At 51.2% G+C, this 18,140-nt stretch overlaps 1 protein-coding gene across 2 annotated transcripts in view; it reads right to left on the bottom strand.

The window, feature by feature from the left end:
* Nucleotides 1-18,140, bottom strand: part of LOC115085955 (oocyte zinc finger protein XlCOF6-like) — a 258,912-nt gene that overhangs the window by 116,369 nt on the left and 124,403 nt on the right. For both annotated transcript variants that reach the window (XM_029592523.1, XM_029592522.1), the window contains exon 3: nt 429-548. In XM_029592523.1, coding sequence (XP_029448383.1) covers nt 429-548 — 120 coding nt within the window. The remainder of the gene's footprint in view (nt 1-428; nt 549-18,140) is intronic.

Below are 18,140 nucleotides of genomic sequence, written 5' to 3'. Positions count from 1 at the left end.
AATAGCTCACTTTCCTCTAGAATAAAGGATTTTCAGTTAATGATGGAGAGGCTTCCCCATGGGGGTCCCCAGACTTCAGCACTGACACTCTGATCATGCAACAGTAAACAGGAAAGGCTGATAAAGCACTTCTTATTCCTAACTGAGGGAAAAGTAACATGTAGAGCTCTATTATAATACGACAAAGCTCCATAAATTATGGACTGGTCAGCAGGGATGATCCCCATCTTTCTTTTCAAACAGACCACACTATGATTCTCAGATGATATTTGGTCTTTGGGAAATTGGGTTTCAAAAAGACTATTCTATGTGACTGATGCCTGAAACAAAAACCCTGTAAGTGATTAAAGCAATCTCAGAGTTGCTGGTGAAGGGGTCTCTGCAGATCCCAGCAGTTTTACCCCAGTCTCTCTTATTACTGCACTCACCGGAGCAGCTGCTTTTCCCAGTTTCTTTTTCCTCTGATCCTGGCTCATCCCTGATGTACGGCTCTTCCCTTTGTTCAATGTGGGAAATGATATCAGGTGTGGCAGTCTGAGATCCTGATCCTGGGGTAAGAACACAGCATTAGGTTTTACATAAACCTCTGACTTTTATTTTTCCAAAGTAAGCAATTTAAAACACTTCCAGTATGCAGATATTGATTATCTTCAATGAAGATAAATATTCAGATCCTCACTTAGCAGCAAGTTCAGAGTTCCAATACATCTCTAAAAAGATGTGTTAACCTTCCTTCCTCATCTTTGTTTTCTCACCCCCACTATGAAGACTGCAATATATTATCCGACTCAGCTCAATACCTGCAAGCTTCATTATGTGGAAGTCACCATGCCTCCATGCATAGAGATTAGGAGTAATATTGAAATCGGGTGGCTCATAGCCCCATCTTCCCTCCCTTCCCTCTGATTCCCACTGCTGGGCACAGAGCCAAGAGGTATGGGGGGAGGAAAGTGAGAGGGGAGGGCCAGAAAGCGGCGTAATGGAGAAATTACTTACCTGATAATTTCATTTTCCTTAGTGTAGACAGATGTACTCAGAACCAATGGGTATAGTGTACTCATGCTAGCAGTTGGAGACGGATCAGATTTCAATCTGACGTCAGCCCCTAGTACATATACCCCTGCAGGAAGTGCAGATCCTCAGTATTCTTCCTTGCAAAGCATTGTGGATATATGTTTGACTGACCGATTGGTTAATTTGATCAACTTGTATAACTTCGTAACTATATAAACGTTATATAGTGATTAACTGGTTAATTTGAACTGGTCGATTGAGTATAGCTGGAGACCGCCAGGGAGCTCAACCGGAAAGCGTCGACACCCAGCCGGGTGGAGACCTAGGTAAACGAAAACGAGGCTTACCCTTGAATCATTTGCAAATCCATGCGTAACGGCAGCCAAGGGCAGGCTGCTGAGTCCATCTGTCTACACTAAGGAAAACGAAATTATCAGGTAAGTAATTTCTCCATTTCTTAGCGTGTAGCAGATGGACTCAGAACCAATGAGCTGTATAAAAGCTACTTCCGGGTCGGGTGGGAGGCTGCCTGTGACCCGCTCAGTATTGCCCTTGCAAATGCCGTGTTCTCCCGGGCCTGAACATCCAGACGGTAGAATCTGGAGAAGGTATGGATGGAGGACCATGTCGCTGCCCTGCAGATCTCGGCGGGTGACATCATTCTTGTTTCTGCCCAGGATGCTGCCTGGGCTCTGGTCGAATGGGCCTTGACCTGTAGAGGTGGAGGTTTCCCTGCTTCTACGTAGGCCGCCTTGATAACTTCCTTGATCCAGCGGGCTATGGTTGCCCGCGAGGCTGCTTCCCCTAGTCTTTTCCCGCTGTGAAGGACGAAAAGGTGGTCCATCTTCCGTACGGGTTCTGACATTTCCAGGTATCTGGAAAGGATTCTGCCAACGTTGAGGTGACGCAGGCTCCAGGTTTCTTCCGAATTCTTCAGGGCTCCGGCCGACGGGAGCGAGATGGTTTGGTTCAGATGGAAGTGGGAGACCACTTTGGGAAGGAATGACGGTACCGTGCGCAGCTGGATGGATCCCGGGGTGAACCTAAGGGAGGGTTCACGGCACAACAGTGCTTGTAGTTCCGAGATTCGTCGTGCTGAGCAAATTGCCAGGAGGAAGACGATCTTCAGGGTCAGCTGACGGAGTGATAGCCCTCGAAGAGGTCTGAAGGTGGTTCCAGACAGGAAGTCCAGGACGAGGTTGAGGTTCCACAGAGGTACCGGCCACTTTAGAGGTGGACGAATGTGTTTGACTCCTCTCAGGAAACGTGACACATCCGGGTGAGAGGCTAGGCTATAACTCTCGTCCCTGGTGCCGAAGCATGCCAGTGCTGCCACCTGTACCTTGATGGAGTTGAGGGACAGTCCTTTTTGAAGTCCACTCTGTAGGAACTCCAGCATCACGGGAACTTTAAGTGAACGTGTCTTGATGTCGTGATCTTCGCACCAGACCTCAAATATTCTCCAGATCCTTATGTATGTTAACGATGTGGAGAACTTGCGTGCTCGGAGGAGGGTGTCTATTACCGCCCCCGAGTATCCGCTATTCTTCAGGTGAGCCCTCTCAATGGCCAGACTGTAAGAGAGAATCGAGCAGGGTCCTCGTGGAAGATCGGACCTTGTTGTAGCAGGTCCCTGAGAGGGGGCAGGGGTAGAGGGTTCCCTGTCAGCAGTCTTCTCATTGCTACGTACCACGGTCTTCTTGGCCGATCCGGGGCCACCAGAAGAACTAGTCCCTTGTGTAGCTGTATCTTGTGAATAATTGCGCCCAAAAGGGGCCACGGCGGGAAGGCATATAGTAGGGTCCCCCGGGGCCAGGCCTGCACCAGGGCATCGATCCCTTGGGATTGTAGATCCCGCTTGCGGCTGAAATATCTGGGCACTTGGGCGTTGGTTCTGTTTGCCAGAAGGTCCATTTTCGGTGTTCCCCACCGGTTTACTATCATCCGGAAGGCTGCGGGCGTCAGCCTCCATTCTCCTGGGTCTAGACTTTCTCTGCTGAGGAAGTCCGCCATGATGTTGTCCTTCCCGGCGATGTGGGCGGCGGAGATCTCTTGTAGATTTGCTTCTACCCATGCCATCAGTGGGTTTATCTCCAATGACACCTGTTAGCTTCTGGTTCCCCCTTGCCTGTTGATGTAGGCAATCGTTGTGGCGTTGTCGGACATCACTCTGACCACTTTGCCTCGGAGTCTTTGAGCGAACCGCAGGCAGGCGAGTCTGACTGACCACGCTTCTAGGTGATTGATGTTCCATCCTGCCTCTTCTGGGTTCCACTGCCCTTGGGCGGTTAATTCCTCACAGTGTGCTCCCCATCCCCGTAGACTGGCATCTGAAGTTAGCAGAGTCCAGGTTGGGGATGACAGTCTTGAGCGATTGAGTGTAGCTGGTGGCTGGGCTGCAGCCACCAGTGTAGTTTGGTCCGAACTGTCCCGGAAGGGCTAAGCGTACGGTGTAGTTGTGCGACCGTGGGTTCCAACGTGACAGCAGTGAGTGTTGTAGAGGCCTCATGTGGGCCCTCGCCCAGGGGACCACTTCCAGTGTGGATGCCATCAGCCCTAGAGCCTGCAGGTAATTCCATGCCGTGGGGCGAGGGTCGCTCAACAAGGATTGCAACCGGTTCCACAGCTTTGACCTCCTTGCGGGAGTCAGGCTGACTTTGTCTTCCTTGGTGTCAAAGTGGACCCCCAGGTACTCCAACGATTGTGAGGGCTGCAGGGAACTCTTGGTCGTGTTGACCACCCATCCGAGGCTCTCCAGTAGAGACTTCACTCTGTTGGTTGATTGGATGCTTTCCCTCTGGTGATTTTGCCCTGATCAGCCAGTCGTCCAAGTAAGGGTGTACGAGGACTCCTTCCTTCCGCAGTATTGCCGCCACTACCACTATCACCTTGGTGAACGTCCATGGCGCTGTGGCCAGCCCGAAGGGTAGGGCCCGGAACTGGTAGTGATGGCCCAGGATCTTGAAGCGTAGGTAACACTGGTGTTCCCGATGAATTGGGATGTGCAGGTACGCCTCTGACAAGTCCAGGGATGTGAGGAACTCTCCCGGCTGTATTGCCTTTATTACGGATCTCAGGGTTTCCATGCGGAAGCGGGGGACCTTCAGGTATCGGTTTACGGATTTGAGGCCCAGGATTGGTCGGAACGTTCCCTCTTTCTTGGGAACGAGAAAATATATGGAATAATGACCAGAGTTTATCTCCTGAGGATGTACCGGAGTTATGGCCTCGAGGGCCAGTAGCCTGGCTAGTGTAACTTCCACTGCCGCCTGTTTGATGGGGTCATGGCAGGGGGACTCCACAAACTTGTCCGGGGGGTGCGTACGAAGTCCAGGTAGTAACCTTCCCGGATGATGGCTAGGACCCACTTGTCCGAAGTTATCTCAACCCATCTTTGGTAGAATAGGGCCAGTCTGCCCCTTTGGCTTCCCTTGGATGGGTCGGCTGATTCTCATTGTGGAGTGCGGCCGGGCCCTGTGCCCGAGCTGTTTCCCCTCTTGTTGTGCTTGTTCCGAAAGGACTGGTTCCTGCCTGAAGGGCGGGGCGCCTGGTAGCTGCTCCTGTATGGGTTGAAGCGCTGCGAGCTTCTGCCCCTGGAGGTCCTGGAAGGCTGTCGCTGGGCTCTCCTTGACTTGTCTTCCGGAAGACGCGGTACTGGGGATTCGCCCCTTTTGCCCGCCATCTTTTCTAAATCGCTGCCGAACAGGAGGTTTCCTTTGAAGGGCATCCTTGAGAGGCGTGTTTTGGAAGATGGGTCGGCCGACCAGCTTCTGAGCCAGAGCTGCCTCCTGGCCGCCACCGCCGATGATACTCCTCTGGCCGCTGTGCGTACGAGGTCTGAGACTGCGTCGGTTAGAAAGGATAGCGCTGGGTCCAGGATACCTCCCGGGGTGCCGCTCCTGGCCTGGGATAAGCAGGCACGTGTCACCACGGTGCAGCAGGCCGCAATCCGAAGAGACATAGCGGCCACGTCAAATGATTGTTTAAGCATGGCTTCCAGCCGCCGGTCATGCGTGTCCTTGAGTGCTGCTCCTCTCTCTACCGGAATTGGTGGTGCGCTTGGAGACTGCGCAGACCATGGCATCCACTCTTGGGCAAGCGAGCATGTCTTTGGTTGCTGGATCCAGGGGGTACAAGCTGGCCTAGGCCCGCCCCCTTTAAAGGTAGACTCTGGGGTGTTCCATTCCAGGTCAATTAGCTGTTGCGCGGCTCGCAAGAGCGGGAAATGACGGGAGGTCTGTCGAAGGCCTTCCAGAAATGGGTTCTCCTCTGGATCCCCCTGGGTTTCTGAATCCGGAATCGCCAGTTCCGCCAGGCATTGGGAGACCTGATCCGGGAGCTCCTCCCTTGTGAAGAACCATCTCATGGTTCGGTGGGGTTCTGTCCCCGGGGGGAGTTCTCCTTCTTCTAGGGGTTCGACTTCTTCTTCTGAGATGTCCGTGCCCCCGAAGGTGGGACTACTTGGCGGGAAAGGCCTATGCCTAGGTCTTGAGGGGCCTGGAGCATAGGGGTCCTCCTGCGACTTATGTGGTTGGTCCGCCCGGGAATCCGTTTGCATTCGGACAAAGGCGTGAATCCCCTTGAAGAGTTCCACCCAAGAAATAGATGAGGGGTTCACATTGAGTGGCGCTGCTTCCCTGGGAGCCTCCGGCTGAGAGGGAGTCCCGTTGGGGGTTGCTAGCTCCAGGGAGCCCCCTGAAGAGCTAGTCCCCGGCCCTGGGCGAGGCTGAGCCTGTGGTGGATCTCCCAGGGCCTCCTCGCACTGGGTGCATAGGGCATCGGCATCCTGGCTCTGGGCGGCCCTGAGGTGGCATGCTGAGCAGAGGCCTAGGGATTTTACTTCAGTTACTGGAGGAGTCGAGTTTGCCTGCGCGTACATGTTTCGCTCCAGAGCGCCTGGCCGTGCGTGTGGTTTTGTGCGCGTATTTGTGCGCTTAACCCGGGATGTGGGTGCGGGTAGTCGAGTGCGCGTAGTCCGTACGACCGAGACTTGCGCACGCCGCTTATGCGTCCAAGGGTAACTTACGCGCAGAAGTAAGTTTGAGCGCACAGGTAAATTTTGTGTACTCGGCCGGGCGGCGATGTGAACGGCAAGATTAAGGCCAAGATGGCGATGGCGACGGCGACCATGCGGGCAAGATGGCGACTACCTCGGAGGGTCTCCACGTGGTTAGGCCCTTGGAAATGCCGGGGTCTGGCCCTGCTAAAGCAGATCAACCCGGTGGCGCTGGCTTCGGCCGGTGGCCTGCGCTCGTCCTCAATCCTCAGAGAACGGTACAAGTAAAGATTTCTACCTTACCTTATCTTCGGCGCTTCCAGGTCTCGACCCGGGCGGTCTCTGGCTGTGGGGGGAGAGGGAACTTCCGTCACCACCGCTTTTGAGGGTGCACCCACTGCCTCTCAGCCGCGCCCGAACTCCTCTTGCTCAGGGGCTGTAGGTCCTCGCTGCAATTCGGCCACCGGACCGAGGCTGCCTCTGTGCCGCGCCCGATCCTTCGGGGGCTAGGTCCCGCCGCGATTCGGCCGCTGGACCGAGGCTCACCTCCGAGGGACCACAGAAATCACCTCGGGAATCTCAACTGGGGGAGGGACCCAAGGGTATCACCGCAGGAGAGCGGGGCTCGTCTTCAGTAGAATTTTCTTCTTTAAATTTGGTTCTAACGCTCTGAGAGCGTGCAGATAGCTCCTAAGTGCTATGGAGACGGAAAATACTGAGGATCTGCACTTCCTGCAGGGGTATATGTACTAGGGGCTGACGTCAGATTGAAATCTGATCCATCTCCAACTGCTAGCACAAGTACACTAAACCCATTGGTTCTGAGTCCATCTGCTACATGCTAGGAAAGAAGGGTTACAGTGAGGCTGAAGAGCTCTCTCTCCTCAAGCGCACCTGACGGTATTTTTTGAAGCTGTCATCCATCAATTCCTTCACCAGGTCAAAGTGCATGCACCATGCCAGCTGAAGCCAAAGGCAGTGGATGTCCTCCTGGCTGGAAAGTGTGCATTTTCCCAGGTCAAGCTCACATCCTCGGAAGACCCAGCATGCCCCTATGGCATTTAGTGAGCAATAGTGGAATATAAAGGTGGCATGGACCAACAGCTGGGGAGCAGTGATGGTACGACTGAAGCAGCACAGGCACCAACACCGACAAAATGCCTGAAGATCGGGAAGGGGAGTGGCAGATAAGAGCACAGGGCAGAATGATGCTCCTCCTGCCGAGAAAACAAGCAACACAGCATCCTGTGCTATGCCTCTAACTGCAGCAGAGGCCTCCACTGCACAGGAGCAGAGAGGAGACTCGTGAGCATGAGAAGAAGTGGGAGCTATCCAGGCAGGTCACATCATGGCCACAATAGACTTCCCTCCCAGCAGATGAAAGCATACGGTCAGCCACTCCTCATCAGGAAAATCAGTTCAGAAGGTAAAATATCAAAACCATTTATCCAGTTAAATACTGAAAAAAGGGAGTGTCTGAAAATTTCCCATCATTACTGCAGGTAAAATTATGTGGGTTGGTGCACAACACACACGCACTTTTACCCAAATTTTAAAGAGGGTTTCCTACTGGCAAGGCTATGGAGGAGGATGCAATAACTCATTTACTATTTTGAAAACTATGCACTTTTCTTTGCAGGTGCAAATCGCTGTGGGTAAGTTTTTCCGGGGGAGATTTTCAATGTAACGTATGCTTGTATTTGCTCTTTGAAAATTGGTGCAAAGCCTGCGGGTAAAATGGACTCTGGGTCTCTGCACTTGGGAGGGCAGTTCTGAAAAAGGCCCCATCATAATTTATTATTTATTTATTTTAGTTTTTTTTCTATACCGGCATTCGTGAGAGTATCACATCATGCCGGTTTACAATAAACAGGGGGAGTGATAAAAGTTACAGTGAACGAAATAAATAACAGGTGCTGAACGAAGACAATTACAGTTACAATAAAACAGGGATAAGTACAACTAGGAGCAGAGAAAAATGATAATGAATGCCATTTCTCACATGCTAGGTCCCTTGGCATCCCACAGGAAATCTTTATCATCAGGAAAGGAGGAGGATAGCACAGATAATATCAAGCGTCAGGCAAAGCAGGATTTTTTAGGGACGTTGCTAACAAGTTAGAAAACAACTGGTGCACATGAGAAGTGACAAGGAGCTAGACTGAGGAGTCAAAAGAAAAACAAAAGGATTGTTACACAAAGGGAGGGGAGGTGTGAATACAGGGAACTGCCTCTCAGCAGAGGTGATGGAGGTGAAGACTTGCAAGCATGAGGGATACTGAGAAATTACTACTTACCTGATAATTTCCTTTTCTATAGGACAGTCAGATCAATCCAGAACAAGTGGGCTATACATTCCTACCAGCAGATGGAGACAGAACAAACTGCCAACACAGTTTATACACCCCTGCAGTTACATCAGCCTGCCAGTATTCTCTTCATAAGCATCTGTGGACGGACTTGCAAAAAACTGGATTAAAAACAGATAACCATTTCAAAACTCAACCAACAGGCAACATTGAGCTCAGACAAGAAGGTAAGAACCCTAGTCCAGGGACTGGGGTAACACTTACCAGTAAGCCCTGTAACACGTAGGCAGACAGGAGGATCATTATGCAATCATACAGCTGTCCTAAAGAAAAGGAAATTATCAGGTAAGTAGCAATTTCTCATTTCTTAGCATACAGTCAGATGAATTCAGAAGAAATGGGATCTACCCAGGCTACTCCCAAACAGGGTGGGGGACTGCCCGTGGTACAGTCAAAACCGAACATGCAACGGCTGTATCCTCCCGGGTTTGCACATCCAGACGATAATACCTGGCAGGGGGGGTTAGGAGGACCATGTTGCAACTTGGCAAATGTCTACGGGAGACAACAATCCAACTTCTGCCCATGACACTGCCTGAGGTTGAGTGGAATGGGCCCGATCCAGACTTGGTAACGGCTTCCCAGCATCCACGTATCCAGCCGAGACTACCTTCTTAATCCAGCGAGTTATTGCAGCCCGAGAAACTGGCTCCCTTGGTCTAATACCACCATGGAGGACAAACAGGCCATCCAACCTACGCAAAGGCCCAGTGACCTCCAGATACCTGACAGTATGCCTCTTGACATCCAAGGGCTGCACCAGACAAGATTGTTCTACATCTCTCTCCCTGTCCAGAGATGGCAGGGAGATGGACTGGTTCAAGAATGCAGAGGCCACTTTTGATAAAAATAGAAACTGCTCCTGGCAAGACCAGGCCTGCACCTCGGAAACCCTATACGCAGAACAATTTGCCACAAGGAACACTATTTTCAAGGACAGAGTATGTAGTGTTCGAAACGTACAGCCTACCAAAAAATCCAAAACGAAACTGAGACTCCACAGGGGCACCGGAAACACAAAGGAGGAAAAAAATGTTCCTTTCAGAAAACGGGTCACATTAGGAAAGCAGTCAAGGATCCACCTTTGACCGGCCCCTAAAATAGGTGAGAGCAGTTACTTGTACCCTTAAGGGATGAAGGGCCAATTCAAGCCATCCTGCAAAAATTCCTAAATGAGTGGTATCTTGACCGAACAAGGAAGAGTACCTCGATCCTCACACTAGGCCTCCAACACCCTCCAAATCTGCACATAGGCCAAGGAAGTGTAGAACTTTATGACCCTTAGCAAGGGGGAAATCACTGCCGCAGAGGATCCACGTTTCAACAAGCAAAACCTTTCAAGGGCTATACAGAAAGACAAAATTGTGTCAGACCTTCGTGAAGGACAGGCCCCTGCTGCAACAGGTTCCTGTGCGCTGGTAGTCTAAGAGGCAAATCTTCCAGGAGCCTCCACAGATCTGCATACCATGGTCTCCTGGGCCAATCTGGAGCAACCAAGAGCATCATCCCTCTGTGGAATTCGATCCTTCGAATCAATCTGCCCAACATGGGCCATGGAGGAAAGGCATACAGCAACTTGTCTTCCAGCCATTCCTGCACTAGGGCATTGATCTCCAAGGACCTCAGATCTCTTCTGTAGCTGAAGAATCCCAAACCTTTCACAGTGTGCAAGTAGCCAATAGGTCCAGGAACGGGTGACCCCAGCGATCGCAAATCAGCTGAAATGCCTCATTTGACAACACCCACTCTCCTTGGTCCAGACTCACCCTGCTAAGAAAGTCTGCTCTTACAGTTGCTTGTGCCTGCGATGTGTGATGCTGAGATCATCTGGAGATGCTCCTCTGCCCAATCCATAAGTTGATCTATTTTATGTGACACTTGTAGGCTCTTGCTACCTCCCTGCCGATTGATGTAAGTCACAGTCATTGCATTGTCTGACACTATGCGGACAGAGCAACCCTGCAGCCAATCACCGAACTGCAAACATGCCAACCGGACCGCCCTGGCCTTCAGACGATTGTTATTCCAGTGAGACTCTCTGTACTCCAGCGCCCTTGCGCAATCAGCTCCCAACCAAGGAGACTCGCATCCATTGTCAGTACCAGCCAGTTCAGAGGGGATAGCGAAATTACTTTCCATGGATGATCCACCAGCAGCCACCATGGCAGTTGGGAGGAGACCTCTATTGGCAGGTGGAGCCAAATTGAATAGTCCTGAGATTGCAGATTCCACTGAGACAGCAGGAGGCGCTGAAGATAATGCATATGAGCCCTCACCCACGGTATCACTTCCAGGGTCGCTGCCATTAAGCCAAGGACCTGCAGGTAAAACCATACAGTTGGGCGCAGTGGTTCAACAACAGATGGAGTTGAGCTAGCAACTTCTGAATTTGAGCTTCCGGCAGGCACACCTTTCCCTGGTTCATGTTGACTGGAATCCCCAGGTATCCCAGCGACTGAGTAGGCTGAAGACAGCTTTTGGCTAGATTCACAACCCAGCCAAGCTCCAACAACAGGGAAATTACCTTGCGAATCACCAGGTAGCTCTCTTCCAGTGACTTGATGTGAACCAGTCAACTATCCAAATATGGGTGTACTAGGATTCCATCCTTTCTCAACTATGCTCAACCACCACCATTACCTTGGAACAGGTTATGGGAGCGATGGCCAAACCAAAGGGCAACACCCAAAACTGAAAGTTGTGTCCCAGAACTGTGAATCACAGGAAGCATTGATGTTCTAGTCAGATGAGAATGTGGAGATACGCCTCAGACAGATCCAGAGAGGTAACCAATTCCCCCGACTGCATGGCCATTATCACCGAGCGCAATGTCTTGATGCGAAAACGCTTCACTTGCAGATGATGACTGATGCCTTTGAGGTCCAGGATGTGACGAAAAGATCCCACCTTCTTTGGCACAACAAAATAATGGAAAATCGCCCTGTATTTTCTTGAGACGTGGGCATTGGCACCACAGCCCTCCTACTGAGGCGCCTTGCCGATGTAGTTTCCACTGCCTGCTTTATCTGTGGTGAGTGGTAGGGAGACACCATGAATACATTCCAGGAACACTGCGAAACCCCAGCGCAGATTTTTCTCGTATCACCTCCAAGACCCACTGATCCAATGTGATTTCAACCTACCTATGATAAAAGAGAGGAAGCGGCATCTCTCTATCTCCTGTTCCCAGTGGTGGGTTGGCAAACCTTCATTGGGAGACTCGGGAGGATCCACTACCTGAGCCTGCACCTCTTCTGGGTTGTCGGGGACAAATGGACGAAGAGTTGAGTCCTCTGAAAGGTCGCCCCTCTACAGGATCGAAAACGCTTGGAACCTCTAGCACGACCTCTCCTGTTAAAGGAGCGTGGCGTATGCTTTTTATCCTCTGGTAAACGAGGAATCAGAGAGTCACACCACTTACTGGCAAGTTTCTCCAACTCGCTACCAAACAAAAGTGAGCCGTTAAGGGGCAATTAGGTGAGGTTAGCCTTGGAGGTCACATCAGCCGACCAATTTCTCAATTATGACTGATGCCTGGACACTACTATCGAAGCCACCCCTCTGGCTGAAGTGCGGACCAAATCACAGCCTGCATCGGCCAAGAAGGCAGCAGCCGGCTCCATAACTGCCCTGGAGTTTACTCCAGAGTCATCAAACTTCTGGGAGAGAAGCAAACAACAGCGAGCCACCAAGGAACAACAAGAAGCGATCTACAAGGTAATTGCCACTGCTTCAAATGCTTGCTTAAGGAGAGTCTCAATCTTTTTATCATGAGCATCCATCATGGCCGCTCCGCCTTCTAAGGGAATAGTGGTCCACTTGGAGACTGCACACACAAGTGCATCTACCTTTGGAAAACTTAAATATTTTCTCATCACCAGATCTAGAGGGTACAGGCTTTCTAAAACCTGACCCCCTTTGAAATTACCCTCTGGAGTGCCCCACTCAAGATCAATTAATTCTTGAATTGTCTCCATCACGGGGAAACCACCACGGCTCAAACACTGAATCTGCCCTAGGAATTCCAAGCATTTTCAAGTTCTGGGAAATCAGAGCTGGTATTTTATCTCTTTGAAAGAACTGCAACATAGTTCTATACGTTTCTAATCCAGAGGGAATTTTACCATCCTCGAGAGAGGCAGGATCGGCACCATCAACCGTGCCATCCGGATCTCCATCCAGAGGACCTTCTGCCGCTCCAGGAGTACTCCGGTGTCCAACAAAAAATCCAGGTAAGGTTTCTCCCTACGCCTGTGGTCTAGGAGCATGGGACAGGGCTGAGGACTGCGCCTGAAGAAAGGATTGCAACCCCTGGAAAAATTCTACCCATGAAAAAGTAGAAGCATCCAGATCGGGAGGTACCTGAGGAGTACTCACTGAGCTACATTCCCCTGCTGAGGAACCAGTTAGGGGAGTTCAAAATCAGGCCCTCCACCTGAATCGTCTTTACCTAGACCCCCATCCTGGGAAGAACTAGGCTTAGTGAAATCAGAGGAAGACAATTCACCCTAAGCCTCCAAATAGCATTGGCACAAATCAGCAGGCACTCCTGTCTGAGATGCCCATATATAACAAGCAGTGCAAAGAGAAAAATGCTTAGGCTTCTTAGGCACAGGCACCATGATGGCCGACAACGCGCTGAGCAGCGGCCGGATGCGCTCAACTAGGTGCCTAAAAATTATGCGTCCAACATTTAGGTGCACACACCTAGGTGCTTACCTAGGCATCCAAAAATTAAGCACACAAAAAACTTAAGCACACAGTACCACTTTTGCTCATAGGTAAGCACGTGGCCACTACACATCGCTCAATCGTGGCCACTACACATCGCTCAATGTGGGCGCACAGACTACAAGGCCCCACTGTGCGCCCAAAAACTGGGCACACAACCTGGATGCACAGGCCAGGCCAACAATCCTGTAGAGGACAGCCTTATAAAGCATGCAAAAAGCCATGGCGCGCAACAAAAAGCCTTCGAGTAGGGCCTAGCCTAAAGAGGATGCTCAACCTGCCAGGTTGCCCTCGTCCCTCGACCTCCCATGGAGTGGTACGAATGTCAGACCGGCACGCCGAGCAAGAAGACCAGGGGAAGTGGAAACTCTGTACAACAAAAACCTCCTACTGAGATTACGTGATGTGGTGAGCGCGGTCGGACGTTCCTGATCCTGCTCCGGGCAGCACATCCTCCTCCCGCCTCCATCTGCCTGCAAAAATAAACTGAGACGCTTTGTTCCGATGAGAAAGAGTCCAGCATATGTTGATCACTTCTTTTATGTCGAAATCGCTATCGATTGCCTCCTAAACTGGTGAAATGGGACAAGGAAAAACACAGGGGGCCTGATCTCAAAATGGCGCTGGGAGCCCCCGATGCTGCGAGCGGGGAACACTCAAAGGTTTGCTTCCCGATATCCACCACTGCTAATGACATGAAGGACGTGGTAAGAGCAGCTTTAAACTGCAAACTAACAGGAATTTCGGACCAAATTTCTGCTTTGCGAGAAGCGTACACGGAAGATGCCCCGCGCCTAACACAAGTTGAGGAACGGACGTCCTCTCTCGAGGACGGTATGTCGAAGTTAACTGAGAAGGTGACCGACTTAGAAAAGCTGCTCCAAGAACAGGCAGATAAAGCGGATGATCTTGAAAACAGGGCACAGAGATCGAATATCCGTTTCATAGGGCTCCCAGAGACACTAGATCACCTGCTCCGGCCTACTTTACTAAAATGGCTGCCTGACGCTTTAGGCCTCCAGGAGTTAAATGGGGCTTTAGAAATTGAACGAGTGCACCACATGGGAGCTCGGGGATTGGACCTGGCGAGGCCCCGCGTAGTAATTGCAAAAATACTAAACTTTCACCATAAACAGCTCCTTATGCAGGCTGCCCGTCAGTGTGAGAACATACAATTTCAAGGCACAACTATATGCCTGGCGCCAGATTACTCAGCAAAAGTAGCCGCTCTGCGTCGGGCATACGCCCCCATATGCGGTACCCTAATTGAAAAATATAAGAAAATTATTCCTTACCTGCTAATTTTCGTTCCGCGGATCAGTCCAGACCATGGGTTATGTCCCCCGTCCAGCAGATGGAGTCAGAGCAAAAACTGAAAGGGCACCCTCTCTTAAGCTGGTGCTCCCTCTGTATCCCTTCAGTATGAAATATAACAAAGCAGAGAAAATAAATTCCCACTTGGATAGATCAGAGGAGAATTAACCACTTGTCAACTTGCATGAAAAACATATCCAAGGAAAAAACTTTGAAAAACCAAGAAACAATAACAGCTTTCGGAAAGAAACAATCCTTTACAAAAGACACACTGAATAAGCGTAACTGAACATTCGAGCAGTAGTACCCTCAAATTCGAGAACAAGTAGGAAGGACATCTGGACTGATCCGTGGTACTTCAGGAATGAAAATTAGCAGGTAAGGAATCATTTTTTTTTCCCTGTATGTACCCGGATCAGTCCAGACCATGGGATGTCCCAAAGCTTCCCTAAGTAGGTTGGGCCCCAGAGAGACCTGCTCGAATGACCTGCGCCCCAAAGGAGCCAAAGAACGGTGCCTGGAGGTTCAACCGGTAGTGACGTGCAAACGTATGTAGAGACTTCCAAGTTGCAGAGCGACAAATCTCTTGTGGAGACACCGCTCGACTCTCCGCCCAAGAGGCCGCTTGGGCCCAAAGAGAATGAGCTTGAATACCTTCCGGAGGAGGTCGACCTGCCCCAATGTACGCTGATGAGATGGATTCCTTCAGCCAATGTGCAATAGTGGTCTCAGACGCTCTACGGCCCCTGTTGGGTCCACGCCACAGAACAAACAGATGGTCTGAAAAACAGAAATCGTTCGTGATCTCCAGGTAGCGCAGAAGGATATGCTTGACATCCAACCGACGTAGTTCTCTGGGCTTGTCGTCCGTGAATGAGGGCAGCTCCATCGACTGATTCAAATGGAAGTCCGTGGACAGAGAAACTCCTGAGTCGGTGAAATGAAGATATGGCTCCCGGCACGACAGAGCTTGGATCTCCAAGATCCTCCGAGCAGAACAAATAGATACCAAGAAAATGGTCTTGAGGGTGAGATCCTTGATAGAAGCCTTCTTCAGCGGTTCAAAAGGTGGACCCCCGAGGATTTGAAGGACCAGATTTAAATTCCAAGAAGGAGACACCGCATGGACTGGTGGCTTGACATGCTCGACACCCTTTAGGAAACGCACTATGTCAGAATGGGAAGAGAGAGGTGTTCCTTCCAGGCGAGGGACCAGGGCCCCGAGTGCAGACACCTGAACCCGCAGAGAATTGTAGGCTAGTCCCTTCTCCAAGCCACACTGCAAAAAGGTAAGGACCTGCTGTACAGTGGCCTGACGCGGAAGAATATGAATTAAGGTACACCAAGCCTCGAACACTTTCCAGACCCGGACATAAGAGATGGAGGTGGAGATCTTTCGAGCCTGAACCAAGGAGGAAATAACATCTTCAGGATAGCCTTTCTTCCTTAGCCTGCGCCATTCAAAAGCCAGGCCGCAAGACAGAAGCGATCTGCCCGGTCGAAAAATACGGGACCCTGATGAAGGAGATTCAGGAGGTGTCAGAGACGAAGAGGCCCGTCCACCGCAAGATTGACCAGGTCTGCGAATCATGGCCATTGAGGCCCCTCTGGAGCTATCAAAATCACCGGCCCTTGATGACACTCGATCCTCCAAAGAACTCCTCCCACGAGGGTCCACGGTGGCCATGGAAGGACCAGAGCATCCACACCTTCCGCCCTGGGCTCTCTCCTGTGACTGAAGAAGCAAGGGGCCTTCGCATTCTGCCACATGGCCATTAGGTCCAGGTGTGGGTGACCCCATGTGGCAACGACGAGATTCAATGCCTCCGGGGAGAGTTCCCACTCTCCTGGATCGATGCTTTGATGGCTCAGGAAATCTGCTTGGACATTGTCCACCCTGGCTATGTGAGAGGCCGCCAAATGGGTAAGGTGGAGCTTTGCCCACTCCATCAGCTTATCCGCCTCCAGCGAGACCTGCCTGCTTCTTGTTCCTCCCTGGCAATTTATGTACGCCTCTGAGGTTGCGTTGTCGGAAAGCACCTGCACGGCCTTGCCCTGGATTAAGGGGAGGAAGCGCCTCAGGGCAAGGCGGACCGCCCTGGTTTCCAGGCGATTGATTGGCCACGTCGTCTGCGACCTTGTCCACTGACCCTGCGTCGATTGCCTGCCGCACACAGCTCCCCACCCGGAAAGACTGGCATCTGAGGTAACGACCGTCCATTGCAGGATCTCCAGATCCATCCCTCGCAACAGGTGATCCGAAAGGAACCACCAGGAGAGGCTGTTCAAGGCAACTTCCGTGAGTGGCAGAGGTGCCTGAAATTCGTCAGAGATACACCCGAGGCTCTCCAGTAGAGTTTTGACTCTGTTGGTCGCCTGGTGACTTTCCTCTGGGGACTTTGCCCTGATCAGCCAATCGTCCAGATATGGGTGTACGAGAATTCTTTCCTTCCTCAGTGTTGCTGCCATTACCAACATGATTTTGGTGAACATCCGGGATGCTGTGGCTAACCCGAATGATAGTGCCCGGAACTGGCAGTAATGGTCCAGGATCGCGAAGCGTAGGAAACGCTGATGCTCTTGATGGACTGGAATGTGTAGGTAGGCTTCTGACAGATCCAGGGATGTAAGGAATTCTCCTGGTTGTATTGCCCTTATGACCGAGCATATGGCTTCTATGCGGAAGCGAGGAATCTTCAGGTGGCGGTTGACCACCTTGAGATCCAGGATGGGCCGGAACGCCCCCCTCTTTCTTGGGAACGATAAAATAAATGGAACAGTGTCCAGTATTTATTTGTTGCGAGGGCACCGGTGTTATAGCCTCTAAGGCGAGTAATTTGGTCAGTGTAGTTTCCACTGCCGTCCTCTTGGAGGGGTCGTGGCAGGGGGAGTTTACAAACTTGTCCGGAGGGATGTGGTGGAAGTCCAGATAACATCCCTCTCAAATGATGGCTAGGACCCACTTGTCCGAAGTTATCTCGACCCATCTTTGGTAGAATAGGGTAAGTCTGCCCCTATTTATTTATTTTTATATACCGACATTCGATCTGAGATATCACATCGGTTTACATTCAGGTAATGTAGGTATTTCCCTATCCCCAGAGGGCTTACAATGTAAGTTTGTACCTGAGGCAATGGAGAGTCCCTTGGACGGGTCGGCTGATTTTCATTGTGGGATGCGGCTAGGACCTGGATCCGAGCCGGCTCCCTTTTTGTTATGCTTGTTCCGAAAGGACTGGCTCCTACCTGCGGGGCGAGCCGCTTGATAAGTGCTTCTATATGGATTGAAGCGCTGTGATCTTCTGCCCCTAGAAGTTTGGGGGAAGGAGGTCGCTGGTTTCTCTTATTCCTGTCCTCCGGTAGCCGCAGCAATGGGGATTCGCCCCATTTGTTGGCTAGCTTCTCCAGTTCGCTTCCGAACAGGAGGGTTTCCTTGAAGGGCATCCTTGTTAGTCTCGTTTTGGACGACGCATCGGCCGACCAGCTTCGGAGCCAGAGTTGTCTTATGGCCGCCACGGCGGATGACACGCACCAGATCAGAGGTGGCATCCGTGAGGAATGATACTATTTGTTCTAGGGCTTCCCTGGGAGTGTTGTTCCTGGTCTGCGATAAGCAGGCGCATGTCACCACGGCACAGCAGGCCGCAATCTGAAGAGACATAGTGGATACGTCAAAGGACTGTTTGAGGATGGATTCCAGACGTCTGTCTTGGGCA

Source organism: Rhinatrema bivittatum, chromosome 2 (genome assembly GCF_901001135.1).
Source record: "Rhinatrema bivittatum chromosome 2, aRhiBiv1.1, whole genome shotgun sequence".
Lineage (NCBI taxonomy): Eukaryota > Metazoa > Chordata > Amphibia > Gymnophiona > Rhinatrematidae > Rhinatrema > Rhinatrema bivittatum.
This window is presented reverse-complemented; position numbering and strand designations above follow the sequence as displayed.